The sequence below is a fragment of the Belonocnema kinseyi genome, chromosome 4 (assembly GCF_010883055.1).
Source record: "Belonocnema kinseyi isolate 2016_QV_RU_SX_M_011 chromosome 4, B_treatae_v1, whole genome shotgun sequence".
Classification (NCBI taxonomy): Eukaryota; Metazoa; Arthropoda; class Insecta; order Hymenoptera; family Cynipidae; genus Belonocnema; species Belonocnema kinseyi.
The window spans coordinates 63,298,818-63,315,318 of record NC_046660.1 but is presented as its reverse complement, the minus strand read 5'-3'; the positions used below and the strand labels follow the sequence as shown (position 1 = coordinate 63,315,318).

The following is a 16,501-nucleotide window of genomic DNA, read 5'->3' as shown; positions in this document are numbered from 1 at the left end:
AAGCTTTGGAAAATGGTTCACAAAAAAAATAGGCACGAAAAATCACGTTTTTTTTTGTTTAAACTGCATTTTGGGATAATAAGAAAATTTTTTGAGGAATTTGATTGGCACCGTCGGAAAGAGGAGATCTTAAGCTGTAAAAATATATGTGTCTCATCTTTTTCTAGTGTCGAATAGTCTTAGTTATTTGGCCGTTGAAAAGCAGTGTACCGGCAGTGTACCGATTTTAACAGTTTTTAAATTAATTAAAGTGCAGTAAATATAAATAAATAAATAATTTTTTAAATGTATCTTTAACTGTTTCAATCCGAAAGTCTTGATAAGAATTGAAATTAATATATCATTTATTCCGATAATTTTATTTTTAAATAAAAATTTTCATGATTTATCAATAATATATTTTGAATTTAGACTTTCAGGTCTTCTTTTATATTATTTTTTATATTAAATTTATTAATATATTATTTATATTAATTTTTTTAGCCATTAAAAAATGTAAACGTGCGTTTTACTTTTTTTCAACTTGAAAATAACTCCATAATAATATATTCGTAATTAAAGGTTTTCATTAAATTGAAAATATTGTTTGAATGTAAATTATTTAATTGTTAAACCATTTAATTTGAAATTTACAATCTTATTGTTCTATTTTAAAATGTTTAATTTGTCATTGAAATTGTTAAATTTTGACGTATAAACAACAATTGAATACTTAAAATTTGTGGAAAAAATTTGTGTAATTTTAGGAGATATTTAGAAGTTTTGAAAAGATTGAAAATTAATTAAAAAATGGAAATTATTTAAAGTAATTCAATCAGAAGTGTGTTGACATTTTTTTTTAGAACTTCTAAATATATTTTAAAATTAATCGAAATTTTCCTAGAATTTTTGAAAATCCAGCAAATTAAATAAAATCTTTAAAATCTTCCAGGTTCTTCTTTGTTAATTTTTTTAATCTCTTAAAATCTTCTTAAACTTTCTGCTACAATAATTTGTCAAAGTGAAAAATCATTTTCAATTTTCCCAAAAATCTTTAAAAAAAATTTATTCTTTTGAAGTTTTTCACAATTCTTAAAAAAATGATTAATTTTTTCTATGAAATCTGCAAAAATCTAAATTTGTGCTATAAATAATAAGTGTTATATTGTTATTTATAAATTCAATTTTTAAGGGATTTTTTTTAATGTGTAGGATTTTCTAAAAGTCCGTTTTTTTTTTTTTTGTTAAGAATTAGATTATTAACAGAAAAATTAACCATTCTATTTTTTGTTAAAAATGTATCTTTCTTTGATGAAAATTCAACTATTTGGTTAAAAATTTATACTTTTTATTTTTAATGAAATTAGTCCGAAAATTTATGAACTTTGTGAAAAATTCGCCTTTTTGTCGAAAATTAATCTTTATGGCTGAAAATTCATCAGTGTGGTTGTAAATTAATCCCGTCAAATGAAAACTGAACTGTCCATTTTGGTTTAAAATTAATCTTTTCTCATTCAAGATTCAACAATTTGGATAAAAATTTGTGTTTTTAATTGAATATTTAACTATTTCGTGAAAAAACACATATTGGTTTAAAAAGTCGATTTTTGGGTAGAAAATTATCTTTTTCTTTGCAAGGTAATCTTTTTGTTAAAAAGTTCTCCTTTTCGGTTAAAAATTCAAGTATTCCAGTTAAATATTGATCATTTTAGTTGAAGACTCATCAGTTTAATTGAAAATTAATTTCTATGGCTGAAATATGAGCTATTTGAAAACTTTTTTATTTAGTTTTTTTGGGTGGAAATGAATTTCTTTTGCCGAATATTTAACTTTTTTGTTGAAATTTGCATTATTCTGTGGTTTAAAATTATTTTGTTTTTTAAACTGAAAATTTAATTATTATTCCTGTTGAATATTCAATAATTTTGGTTAAAAATTCATCCTTTGGGTGTAACATCCATTATTTTTCTATAAATTTATTTCTTCAATTTTTTGTTGGAAATGATCTTTCTTATTTGAAAATTCATCTTTTTTGGTACAAATTAAATAATCCTAATGTTTGAAAATTCATCTAGTCGGTCAAAAATTTAACTATTCTAGTTGAAAGATTCACCATTTCAGTTGAGAATTCAGATTTCTGTTTTAAAATTCAACTATTCGAATTGAAGATTTACAATTTTAGTTGAAAATTTATCATTTTTTTTAATTACTTTTTTTTGTGAAAAGTAATTTTTTAAACTGAAAACTTAACTTCTTTCGACTGAATAATCCATAGTTTTAGTTGAAAATTTATCTGTTTGGTTGAAAATTATTTTTTTTGACTTAAAATTTAAATATTTAAGTTTTGTCTAACAATTTATCTCTTTCAATATAAATTAATGTTTTTTTATTGTTGTAAATTCGACTATTTCAGTTGAAGCCTCATTGGTTTTTTTTTAAATTCAACTATTCCAGTTAAAGATTTGTAATTTTAGTTGAAAATTCATCACTGAGGTTGAAAATTGAACTATTCGCTAAAAAAAAATACGTTATTTTTTGTTGAATTTTAATTTTTTTCAACTGATTCAATTCATTTGAATTCTGTTGAAATTATCTTGAATTTTTTAATTTACTTGAATCCTTCTAAATTCACTCAATTCTATTTAATTCAGTAAATTTTTTTGAGTAAGTTTATTAACCTCACCTTGAAATCTTAGGCATTTCATCAAATTCTTTGAATTCCCTTGAATATTTTTAAGCTTATTTCAAAGTTACTGAAATCAATCAAGTTTTTGCATATTTTTAAATTGTTTTAAATTCATTTGAATTTTTTTTATCACTTTGAATTCTTATGCATTTCATAACATTTTTCTCGTTTACCTAAAATTCCTCTAAATTAATTCCAATTTTACGGAAATCAATGGAATTTTGTTGATTTTTTAACATTTTTTCCAATTAATTTGAATTATTTTGAATATAAATTGAATTGTTGCGATATATTCTGATTTTTATAGAATTTTAGTGGGGAAAAAGTACCCTATAAACGTGACAAAAAGTACCCTTTGCTCTCTATATTTTATCCCATAAGGACTGCGAGGCCTGAACTATGAAAAATTATACCTGGAAACATTTGAGATATCTGGAAAAAAACCTGACACTCGTCAGGGAATTTTTGTTCCAAATGATCGAATTTTCAAACGGTGGAGATTAAACTTCAACCAGGAAGAGTTGCATTTTCAAACATTATTTTAAATTTTTAAATTGAAAATATGAATATTTTACAAGCCAGTTTAATTTTGAAGCAAGGAAGACGAATTTTCAACTAAAAATATGACTTTTCTAACAAATGAGGATTTTTACACCAAAAGGATGGATGTTCTATCCAAGAATACAAGTGTTGAACAAATCAGGTGAAATTTTGATAAAAAATGATTACATTTTAAGAAAATAGTTGAAGTTTCAACCAAGTAGTAGAATTTCTAACCAAGAGATAAATTTTTAGCCAAAAGATGATTTTTTTTAGCAAATAGTTGAATTTGCCACCCAAAAAGACGATTTTTTAAGTAAAAGATAAATTTCAATCCAAAAAGGATGAATTTTCGACAAAAAAAGATGTCTTTTTAACAAAATAGTTGAATTCAGATTAATTCTGTAACTGAAATATAGTACTTTTTTTGTTTTGTTTTTTACCAAAAGAACTAACTTTCACTCAAAAAAGATCATTTTTAAACCATATAATAGATTTTTGGAATCAAGAGATTAATTTTTAACAAAAAAAGGTGACTTTTGATGAAACTAGTGAAATTTTCATTAAAATAATTAAACTATCAACGAATTTGTGGAGTTTTGAACTATACACCAAAAATATAATATTAGACTTCAATAAATATTATTAACTCTCTAACATAAATGGTGAATTTGTAACAACTAGAAAAAAAAGATTTTTCCACCAAATGATAAATTTTCAACCAAAAAATATTAATTTTCTACAGAAGTATAAATTTTCGACCAAAAAAAAAAAGATTTTTTCACAAAAATCGTTGAATTTTCACAAAAAGTATGTTTTTTAATTAAAAGAGATTATTTCCTAAACAAATATAAAATAATAGACTTTTCAAATAAAAGGAATCAATTTTCAAAAAAAAAAGATAAATTTTCAACCAAACAATATAAATATTCGACCAAAAAACGATTGGTTTTTTACATAACACTTTAATTTTCAACAAAATAATTAAATTTTTAACTAAATAGTAGAATTTGTAACCTAAAACTAGAAATTTGAACCAAAAAAATGATTTATTAAAAATTCCACTACTTGGTTGAAGTAAGTAAGTTTGTTTTTGGTTAAAAAATAAAATTAACAATTCTCTTTGTTGAAAAAATGTGTTTTTTTTTTAACTGCAAATTCAAATAATTTGTTAAAAAAGTCAACTTATTAATTGTAAATAAACTTTTTTGTTGTTATTTCATGTTCTCGTTTTTAAAATTAAAATGTTTTATAGAGAATTAGGCTTTTTGGCTTGAAAATTCAACAAAATATTTTTTGTCATTAATTAAAATTTTATTGTGGAAAGATCAACTATAACATTTTTTGATAAACATTAATATTTTTTGTTGAAAGTTCAACAATTTGGTTCACATTATTTTTCATTCTTGACTGAAAATTAAAAAATTTGGTATAAAGTTCAACTATTTGGTATAAAATTCAATTTTTTGTAGAAAAGTTGTTTTTATTGCTCTGTTTTTAAATGAAAATTAATTTTTCTTGGTAGAAATTCATCTACTGATTTTTTTAGTTAAAAATTGCACTTTTATGGTTTAAAAGTGCAGACTATTTATCTTTTTTGCTTGAAAATTTGACCATTTGGTAATGGATTTAACTTAGAGGTAAAAAATTGAACGTACTTGTAAAAAAATAGTTTTTTGTTTTTTTTAATTGAAAATTAGTTCTCAGTGGAAATGTAAATACTCCATTTTTCAGGGTGGCCGTTTTAATAGAAGAAAAAAATTTCCCGTCATCTCCCGGTTTACAAAAAATTACAACGTGTTTTTTGTCTTATTTTAACTCTTTTTATCACCTATTTGCCAGCTATTTTAGAAAAAAATGTCACCTATTCACCTTTTTTGACGACAATAGGTACTGTGATTAGTGCCATATGATTTTTGGTCCACTTTTTGAAAAAAAATCCGATAATAAAATATTGATTACAGGTATGTTGGGTCCGATGGGCCCAATGGGTCCAATGGGTTTGATGCCAAATGTCCCGATTGGAGTTCCACCACCAAATATGCAGGGTCTTCTCGGTCCTCCAGGCATGATGCAGACGATGATGGGCTCCCAGGTGAATTCACCCTTCGGAGCCGGAGTTGGTCTGATAACTCAGATTCCACTACCCGCGCCTGTCGCTCCATCCGACAAACCAAATTCAACTGGTATGCCGCCCAACGTCCCACCACACAATGTTCCACCTCCAAACTCGGAATCGAATCTAGCAAATATGCCGATGATGCGCCCGCCCTTTGGCGTTGGACCTCCAATGATGCATCTGCAACAGCATCAACATCAGCAGCAACATCAGCATCAACATCAACATCCTTCGGACGACATGGACGTGGAAATGGAAGACGTGATGCCCCAGACATTAAACACCAGTTCCAAAGACAAACTGCCAAGTCTCAGTGATCAGCTTCTAGCCGCGATTGGAAAAGGACCAGACTCCCGAATGGAGAACGAGCCTAATCGCGATTTCCGTGAGAGAGATCGGGATCGCGACAATCGTGACAATCGCGACAATCGTGATAATCGTGATAATCGTGATAATCGCGACAGAAGAGATCGTGATGATCGTGATCGAGGGAATCGCGACAGGAGTGAGGGCGACCGACACGATCGCGGCAGAGAGAGAGGCAGAGGAAGGGATCGAGGTCGCGACAGACGACGTGATAATAGAGATAATAGGGATAATAGAGATAATAATCGGGACAGAGATAGGGATGATAACAGACGTGATCGTGACCGAGACAGTCGGGATGTGATGCGCCATCAGGAGCCTGTTAATCCACCCAGTGGTGGTGGTGGTGGTCCGGAATCGGAAGCGCCGCCGAAAAAGGACGCGAAACCGAGTCTTGCCGATCGGCTTCGTCAGTTGGCGGACGGAACACTGCCGCTCAATGATGGAATGGACAGAAATCGTAATCGTAGCAGCGAGAGAATTGACGGACCGCCGAATCGACGAGCCAACGACTTGCCTCCGCCTCTGATGGATCTGCCGAAATTCCCCCAGGACAGACCGGATTTCCCGAGGGGACCGGAATTCCGAGGACCTCCAAGAGGAGTCGGTGGCGGCGGCGGTGGTGGTCCCGAGCCGGCGGATCATCCTCGTGATTTCCCGCCGCGTGGCGGACCTGGGGACCGAGGAGACGGCAGAGCCAATTTTGGCAGAAGAGGGTCAATTGGACCGCCGATGAGGGGACATCCGCCTGTCGAGGAGTTTCCTGATCCGCGGATGCATGGCGGACGATTCCCGGAGGAGTTTGACAATAGGATAGGACCGCGTCCGGAGGAGTTTGATCACAGATTGGGACCGAATCCGCGGGAGGAGTTTGAACGACCGGACATGAGAGGCAGACATCCGGTGGACGAGTTTGACAGAGAGCGTTTTGAGTTTGAGATGCGGCAGCGTGACGGTGGTTTTGATCCGAGGATGCAGGATGGATTTGAGGGGAGGAATATGAATGAGCATCCGGAGTTTGATCCGAGACGGAGAGGAGACTTCTTCCATGGGCCACCGATGGAACCTGGATTTGGACCGCCACCAATGATGGGACCGAGAGGACCTAGAGGACCACCGATGGGACCTGACGGATTTGGACCTAGAGGACCACCACCTGGAATGGGAGGGCGTCCACATGGTGAGTCTCGAATCTACTAATAACTTGTAGTCACTTTATTTTTTTCAAGTCACTTTTTAGTCCAGTTTTTTTTTTCTATAAAGACAATGACACTATTGGGAATGGTGGTCGAGCATTTCGCCACCTGGTGCCGAAAATTGGAATTAGAAAGAGTGGGTACAATTTTAAAGGTGTATTTTAAGTTTTGCATCAAAGTTCGAGTTAGAGTTCTTAAATTTCCGAGAATTTAAGTTCAGGTTAGATAACCGAGAATATGACAGAATTTAGGAGAGTTTAAGAGAAATTAAGAATATATAATTTTTGACAATATTTTTATTGTTCGGGTTATATCAGCGGTTGAATATACATTATTTTCTAGCTCATAAATATTCAGGAATTACAGTGTTTCATATACTTAAAAATTTTCAGATGTATTAATTTATTTCAAATAAAAATTTTTTTTCTGCTTTAAAAAATAACTCTTTAAGAAAATACTGAAATTTTTAACATAAAAAGACGAATTTCCAACAAATAAAAATTTTTCACTCAAAAAGTAAATAAAATTTTATCTAAATTATTGAACCTTCAAACCAGAAGACAAATTTTCTTTACAAAAATTCAAGTTTCAGACGAAAAACATGACAGTTAAAAAAAAAATGTCACGAAACTGATGTTGAATTTTCAATTAAAAAAGATTAATCTTTGACAAGATAATTAAACTTTTAACCAACGAGATAACTTTTCAATTTATAAATTTTTAACAAAAAAAGTGGTTTCTTAAAAAAGCGATTCAACCCAATGTTTTAAACAAATTAGTTGAATTATCAAGCAAAGAAGAACGAATTTTAATAAAAAACTCGCATTTTCATACAAAAAATTGAAATTTTTTCTATAAAAGATAAAGTTTTAAATCAAAAAGATAAATTATCAAAGAAATAATTGAATTTTCTGTTGAAAAAGATTTTAGTCCAATTCTTTTGATCACACTATGATTTTTTTAACAAGAAGTAATTTTCTATAAAAGAATTGAATTTTTTTAAAAAAAAAAGACGAATTTTTAACCAAAATGGATGACTTTTTAACAAAATTGTTGAATTCTCTAGCAAATAGTTGCATTTTCATCAAAAAATATGAAATTTATCGTAAAGCAAAAGAATTTTTATAGTACAAAAGAAGTTAAGTTTTCATCCAAAAAAAGTTTCGAGTTAAATCAGTAAATTCTCTTTTGAAGTTTATTCTCCTTGCTTAAAAATTCTACTTTGTTGTTAAACATTATTTTGTGGAAAAATAAGCAGTTTGATTGAAAACATGTTTTTTTTTTCTTTGGATAAAAAGGAATTTTTGCCGCAAATTTAAGTCTTTTGATTTTTTTGTTTAGTTAAAAATTATTCTTTTGAACTAAAAATATAACTATTGTTCCAGTTGAATATTCCATAATTTTAGTTAAAAATTGATCTGTTTGGTTAAACAATTATTTTTCAGCTCAAAATTTATTTATTCAATTTTTGATTTAAAAATGATGACCTTTTTTAGTTCAAAATTCGTTTTTCTTTTTGTTGAAAATTGATTTTTTAACTTAAAATGTAATTATTGCAGTTTTGGTTTACAATTTATTCATGATGAGAATCTTAGAATTTATTTAAATTAATAAAAAATTGCATTTTCTTGTTAACTTTTCGATTGAAAATTTAACTTTTTTTTTTTAAGTTTGTCTTTTTATTTCAAAGTTTACCTGCTTTAGCAGAAACTAAATCTTTTTTTTTTTTTTTTTTTTTTTTTTTTTTTTTTTTTTTTTTTTTGATAAAAATGCAACTGTTTGGTAGAGAATTTAACTATCTTGTTAAAAACTCATCCTTTTTGGTTAAAAAAAATCGTCTTTTTCGATTTAAAACTCAATTTTTTCGTATAAACTTATTTTTTGTTACAAAAGTTCAATGTTTGATGTTACTGAGTTAAATGGAATCTTTTTTTGGATGATAACTCAACTTTTAAAAAAAAATTCTTTTGCTTTACGATAAATTATATATTTTTTTAAATAAAAATGCAACTGTTTTCTAGAGAATTCGACATTTTTGTTAAAAAGTCATTTTTTTAAATTAAAAATTCGTCTTTTTTGATTGAAAATTTAATTTTTTTGTTAGAAAATTATTTCTTGTTAAAAAATTCATGGTTTGATCGTGGAAAATTCATCTGTTCTAAAAAACCTTTCAATTTTTTAAATGAAAATTCAACTTTTTGGTTAAAAATCATTCTTTTTTGCTTGATAATTCAACTAATTTGTTTTAAACATTTCGTTGAATCGTTTTGTAAATGTTGAACTGCATTGTGAAATTTTTTTAATGAAGTCTTATCTCTGGTTTAAAATTTAACTGTTTAGTGGAAAATACTTCTTTTTTTTTAGAATTCATTTTTTAACAGAAAATAGAACTTTTGCATTTTGTAACATTGATATTTTTAGTTAAAAATTCGCGTTTTTTTTTGTAAAAAAATTATTTATTTGTTTGAAATTTCCTCTTTTTTTGCGTAAAAACGCATCAGTTTCGTGAAAAATAAATTTTTTGTAGAACAGTCTTCTTTTTCGTTTGAAAATTGAGTTTTTGTAAAGAAAATTTGTCTGCTGGTTTGAAGGTTCAATAATTTAGATAAGATTTTATTTATTTTTTTAGTAAAAATCTTTATTTGTTGGAAATTCGTCTTTTGGTTTTAAAATTCTTTTCTTTTGTTGTATAAATTTCATTCTTTTTTTTATTAAAATGTAAACTATGACACTTATTCGTTGGCAATTTGTGAAAATGTTTAATTTGTATATGAAACACTGTTTTATTCCGCGTATAAAATTTTCTATGTTAAAAATTTTAGAAGATTAAAATGCTGGTATTTGAATATTAATGATTTCAAATGAAAAATTTGTCAAAGAAAAGTCAGAGGATTTTGAAAATCAGTCCTACCAGTGTTAAATAATTAATTAACTACTGCTTTGCATATTTTAAATTCCTGAATATGTCTGAGCTAGAAAATAATTTTTATTCAACCGCTGATATAACCTGAATAATAAACGTCGCGGTCATTGTTGAAAGTATTTAGTTGTAAATTGAGATAATTTGTTAAAAGTTTGTCTTTTTTTGGTATAAAATTAATCTTTTTTTGGTTAAAATTCATTTATTTTGTAAAAAATTCAGTTCCAGCTCAAAAATTAAAAAATCTGGCAAAAAATGTATGTATTTTGTTGAGAATTCGTCGTTTTTAGTATAAACTCGATTTTTATAAATTAAATCCAAGTATTTTTTATATAAAATGGATTTTTTTTGAAATATCAACTAATAAATTTATCGTTGAAAACTCATGTTTTTAAATTAAAAATGTTTTGATTTCTTGGTTGAAAGCGAAACTACTTGAAAGTTCTTTTTTTCCTGAAGATTCATAATTTTTATTAAAAGTTTTTGTTGTTCAAAAGTAATTTTTTAACTAGAAATTTAAGTATTTTGTTAAATATATAACTGATTGGTTATAAATTAACTTTTTTGTTGAAAATTCATGTTCACGGGTTGAAAATTTAACAGGTTTAAAGAAAATTCGTCTTTTTGGCTAGAAAATTCAACAATTTGGTATAAAATTCAACAGTTGGTAGAAAATTGAACTATTTTGTCATAAAAATAAATAGTTGTTGTCCATTTAAGTTTATAATCTTTCGAAATTCACAATAAATAGTACAATAATTGTTTTTTTTTCAGAAATATATTTCTATCAAAAAATGTGTTGTTTTTCCCCGTATATGTAAATTTGATATAAAAGCGTTTGTTTCTGATACATACTTTTTTTATAATCCAATAAACTGTTTAAGCTCCCGGACAAAAATCTTTAAAACATTTTTATGTACAATTTCAAAGGCATCTTTAAAATCGTACCTATTATTTCTAGTTCGAATTTTTGTCGCCAGGTGGCGCATTGCAGTTTAACTATCCCAATAAGTCACTTTTTTTAAAAGACACTCACTAGAAGAAATGAATAAACCCAGAAAACAGTAGAGAAATGTAAAAAAGATATTTTAGATTTTATCTTAAAAAAGAAATGAAAATCCCATCAAATATATGTGTTCAAAATTAGTCACTTTTTATCTCAAATTAGTCACTTTTATCATTTTTTTTTTAAAGTACATTAGTCTGTGGTAGCCCTGAATATCAAGGAAATTTTTATGAGACTGGAAAAAATCCAGGAAATGGCTGAATTTATTTTTTGCCCGGGATTTTCACGAATTTTTAGAAGATAAATCTATCGACAGTTTTTGAAAATAATCATTTGAATTTTTATCTTTTTTAATTATATCATTCTGTTAAGAATGCGTAATTTTAAATTTGTTTACTTTTTATAAGATATTTCATCCTTCTTGGATAAAAATCCAAGCTTTCGGTTAAAAATTGGTCTTTTTTTGGTTGGATATTCAACTCTTATTTGTGGAACATTAAAATTTTGTTTAAACTTCATATTTTGTTGCTGATAATTCAACTGAAATCTTTTTTGGATGAAAACAATTTTTTTTTTCGTTTGAAAATTTTTCTTTTTGTTTAAAAACCCTTTAAATTACATCTTTCTTGGATAAAAATTCAGCGTTTTGCTTGAAAATTAATCTATTTCGTGAGAAAGTCATACTTTTTGTTCCAAAATTCTACTTTTTGTTTAAATTTAATATTTTGGTGTTCAAAAGAGAATTGAAATTTTTTCTGGATGAAAAGACAACTATTTAAAAATTCATCTGTTTTATGAGAGATTTCATCATTCTTGGTTAACAATGCTACTGCTCGGCTGAAAATGAAAATATTTTGTGAAAAAGTCATACTTTTTGTTCGAAAATTTGACTGTTTTGTTAAAAATTTCACTATTTGTCAGAACAATTATTTTTTGTTTAAAATTTATATTTTGTTGTTAAAAAATGAATTCAAATATTTTTTGGGTGAAATTTCAACTTTTAAAAAAAGTTAGATTTTTGAATAAAAAAATTAATTTGTTTTAGTAGAAATTCCATCTTTCTTGGATTTAACTGTTTTTGATTAATAATTAAAATCTTTTTTGGTTCTAATAACAACTACTACATTTTCCATTAAAAATTAATCTTTTTTCGAACAAAAAATTTGATTACTTGGTTGAAAGATTCACCATTGGCATTGAAAATTCATCTTTTTGGTTAAAAATTCATGAAAATTAATGTTTATTACTGAAAATTTAACTATTCCAGTTGAAAATATAACTATATCATTGAAACTTGAATTATTTTGTTAAAAGTTTGTTTGGTTTTTGTTGAATTTTGTTTTAAACTGAAAATGTAACTATTCCAATTGAATATTCTATAATTTTAGTTGAAAATTCATCTCTATGGTTGAATATCATTTTATTAACTAAAATGTTTTCTATTAAATTTCTTGTTAAAAAAATATCTATTTTAGTTGAAATTGCGTGTTTTTTGTATAGAGATTAATATTCTTGCTTGAAAATTCATTAAATCTAGATAAAGATTATAATCATTTCAGTTATAATTTCTCCTTTTTTATTTTAAATTGAACTATTCCATTCAAAAAGTATCTTTTTTAGTAGCAAATTCATTTTTTTTTCTTTAGAAAATAATCTTCGTTGTTGAAATTTCATCATTTTGGATTAAAATTCAATCATTTCAGTTGAAGATTTATCATTTAAAATGAAACTGTTTCAATTTAATATTTAGTATTCAACCGAAAATTTAAATACTTAATTTTTGGTTGAAAATGTTTCTTTTTTACTTTAAAAATCGTGTATTTTATTGAAAATTCAAGTTTTCGTGGAAAGTACTTTTCTACGTTAAAAATTCATCTTTTTGGTTTAAGATGCAACTATTTCAGTTGAAAATTCATCAGTTTGGTAAAATATCAATTTTTTTAGTTGAAAATTTCACTATTTTGTTGAAAATGTAAGTATTCCAAGTAAATATTCATTTAATTTATTCATTTTTTTCAATTTTTTCACCGTCAATTGAACTATTCCAATTGCCACTTTAATAATTTTGTTAAAAATGTTTGTTTTACTTTCTTTATTGTAGAAAATTAGTTTTTTTCACTCGAAATATAACTATTCAATATTTAGTTGAAAAATTATCTTTTTTAGTTAAAATTTTTTACTTTTTTGGTAGAAATAAATCTTCTGGGCTGAAAATTAAACTTGTTGGTAATTTAATGATTCTAGTCAAGGAATCATCATTTTGGTTAAAAATTCATGTTTTCGGTTTCAAATGCAACTATTTAATTGAGAGATTGTTCATTTTAGTTAAAAATTCATCACTTTGTTTGAAAGTGTGACTATTTAAAAAAAAAGAGTTTCGTTTTTTTTTGCAAGTTTTTTAACCGGAAAATGCAAACATTGTAATTGAAAATGATATCCTTTAGTTGAAAATTCATCTTTTGGGTTTAACATTAATTTTTAAATGAAAATTTAACTATGAACAATTTATTTTATTAATTGAAAATTCCTGCATTTTCTGGGAAAATTTTCATTGACTGGGAAAAGTAAAGAAATAACAGTGCATTTATTTTTTGCCCGGGAATTTTATAAATTTTTAGAGGAAGTATCGTAATTTTAAAATCTGTTTTTACTTTAAAAATTTTCCATTTTATATTTTTATTTTTGAGCGTACATTTTTTATTAGCCACTTTTTTCAAATGAAATAATCACGTTACTCATTTTTTATTCAATACATTAATTCGTGGGTTAAGCAGTATTAATTGCAGGTCTATAGCTGTTTTTGAATTATCTTGAAGTATTTAATATATTTCAGGGTATTTATTAAGATTCCAAAAAGTTTTTAATAGATTTCAATAATTTAAAGGAAAGTATTTAAAAATATTTCACGTTATTTTATCAGATTTCCGAGGATTTCAAGGATTTTAATGGATTTTAAAACTCTCAATGTCTTTTAATAAATTTTCGACGATTTCAGAAAGTATCATCATAAAATTTGACGGGATTTTATAATATTTTAGTTGATTTTAAAGAATTTAATAATGAGAAGTGAAGCATTTTTTAGGGTTTTAAAGATTTAAGAGATTTAGAATTCACCCTGAATTCTTATTAATTTATCCTAAATTCTTGAGAATTCTTTTGACTTTTATTAATTCTCTTTCAATTTTATGAATGCACTGTAATTTTTTAGATTTAGAGGACAGAAATTTATTATTTGTTTCAGTAGTTTAAAGGTTTTCATAGGCTGATATATTTTAGTGTATTTTAAAAGATTCCAAGGCATTGCATTAAAATTCAAGTTTTCATTATTTCAATAATTTTAGTCAATTTAGAAAGTAATGTTGCTGACTAGGAACAGAGAATTTTAGAAAATAAATATCGTTTTTGTTTGAGGACAGGTAGTTTCCGTGAAGAAATATAATTTTACTTGGAACAGGGAATTTTTCACATGGAACGGGAATTTTTAAAAAGAATAATCATTCGGATTTAGAAGAAAGGAATTTAAAAAATCGATGTTCTAAGTAAAAAATCTCTTACAATTTGAAAGTTCCTTCTTCCAAATTTTAGGTAAAGAAATTACTTCAAGTACTTTTTAGAGTAGAAGTACTAATTTTTGAAAATCAATTTTTTTGACAACAAATTTAACGATTCCAGTAGAAAATGTAACTACTTTGCTGAAAATTCATTGTATTTTCTTGGTTAAGAATTAGATTTTTAACCGAAAATTTAACTATTCTATTTTTGGTTGAAAACTTATATTTTTTACTTGAAAATTAATCTGCTTTTTTTTTTAATTGATGTGTTTTGCGGAAAATTTCTTTTTTTTTTTGTGGAAAATTAATCTTTATGATTAAAAAATCATCTTTTTTATATAAAGTTCAAGTATTCCAGTTGAAGATTCATAATTTTATTTGAAAAGTTAATCTGTTTAGTAGAAAACTAATTATTTCAATTGAATTTTTTTTGTTTGAGAATTGAAAATCAATTTTTAGTTGAAAAATGATGGTTTCTAGATTAAAATTCAACCATTTAGAGGAAAATTGATATTTTGTAATTGAAAATTCAACTATTTCGTTAAGAATCCACACCTATTTTGTTAAAGAATCGATTTTTTAAAATAGAAAATTATCTTTTTCCTTGCAAAATATGAGCTATTTGATTGAAAACTTGTTTTTTCTTTTGTTGAAAAAGATTTTTTTTTGTCGAAAATTGAACTTTTTTGTTAAAAATGTTGTTTTTTCCAAACTAAAAATGTAGCTATTTTTCCAGTTAAATATTGTATAATTTTAGTTGAATATTTATTTTGTAACTAAAAATTTTAATATTTAATTTTTGGTTGAAGAATGATCTTTTTTTAGTTGAAAATTCGTTAATTTAGGTAGAAATTAATCTTTTTGGTTGAAAGTGCACCTGTTAGGTAAAAAATTCAATTATTCTATTTAAAGATTCGTAACTTCCATTGAAAATTTATCTCTCTGGTTTTAAATTCAACAATTGCATTTGAAGATTGAAAATTGATCAATTTGTTTGAAAATACAACAATTTTTTAACGTTATTTTGTTGTTGAAAGTTATTATTTTTTGTGAAAAGTAATGTTTTCAACTGAAAATGTAACTTATTCCAATTTGAATTGATCTTTTTTAAGTGAAAATTAATTTTTTTTTTTCGTTGAAAATCAATGTTTTCAACTCAAAGTTTAGCTATTCAATTTTGCGTTAGACATATTTTTCAGTGAAAAATTCAACAATCTGGATGAAGATTGGTATTTTCTAAATTGAAAACTCAACTATTTCGTTGAAAATTCATCTTTCAGTTTGGAAATAATATTAATTGTTTGAAAGTTCATATCTTTAGTTAAAAAGTAATTTTTTGGTTAAAGAATCATTTTAATAAAAAATTAATTTCTGTGGTTGAAATATGCGCTATTTGATTGAAAACTCCTTTTTTCTTTCAGTGAAAAGAAATTTTTTTGCTGAATATTTATTTTTTTTTTTGAAAATTTGTTTATTTGTTTGGTTTAAAATTATTTTGTTTTTTAAACTGAAAATATAACTATTATTCCAGTTTAATATTCAATAATTTCAGATCAAATTTCATTTCTTCGGTTAAACTTTTTTTTTAACCAAAAATTTAACAATTTAATTTTTGGTTGAAAAATAATTTTTTTTTAGTTGAAAATTCCTCTTTTTGGTCAAAAATTCAATTATTGTAGTAAAAGATTCATTATTTTAGTTGAAAATTTATCTTTCTGGTTTAAGATTCAACTATCGCAGTTAGAAAATTACTATTCTTTTTAACGTATCTTATTCCAAATGAATATTCCTTAGTTTTATTTGGAAATTAATCTGATTAACCCTTAAACGGCTAAAACGCCACTACCGGGACACTGCTTTTCAACGGCCAATAACTAAGACTATTCGACACTAAAAAAAATTTAGACACATATTTTTATTGCTTAAGATCTCCTCTTTCCGACGGTGCCAATGAAATTCCTCAAAAAATTTTCTTATTATCCCAAAATGCAGTTTAAACAAAAAAAAAACGTGATTTTTCGTGCCTATTTTTTCTTGTGAACCATTTTCCAAAGCTTTTCGAGTCTGTAATTAACCTGGAATCTCAGTAACGGGTGGAATAAATGTCTAAACTTTGAGAATTCATGGTTCAAAGATCG

At 26.2% G+C, this 16,501-nt stretch overlaps 1 protein-coding gene across 5 annotated transcripts in view; it reads left to right on the top strand.

Moving 5' to 3' along the window:
* LOC117171979 (SR-related and CTD-associated factor 4) overlaps nucleotides 1-16,501 on the top strand; it is a 62,097-nt gene that overhangs the window by 41,154 nt on the left and 4,442 nt on the right. For all 5 annotated transcript variants that reach the window (XM_033359683.1, XM_033359681.1, XM_033359680.1 and 2 more), the window contains exon 12: nucleotides 5,170-6,870. In XM_033359683.1, the coding sequence (XP_033215574.1) occupies nucleotides 5,170-6,870 (1,701 nt within the window). The remainder of the gene's footprint in view (nucleotides 1-5,169; nucleotides 6,871-16,501) is intronic.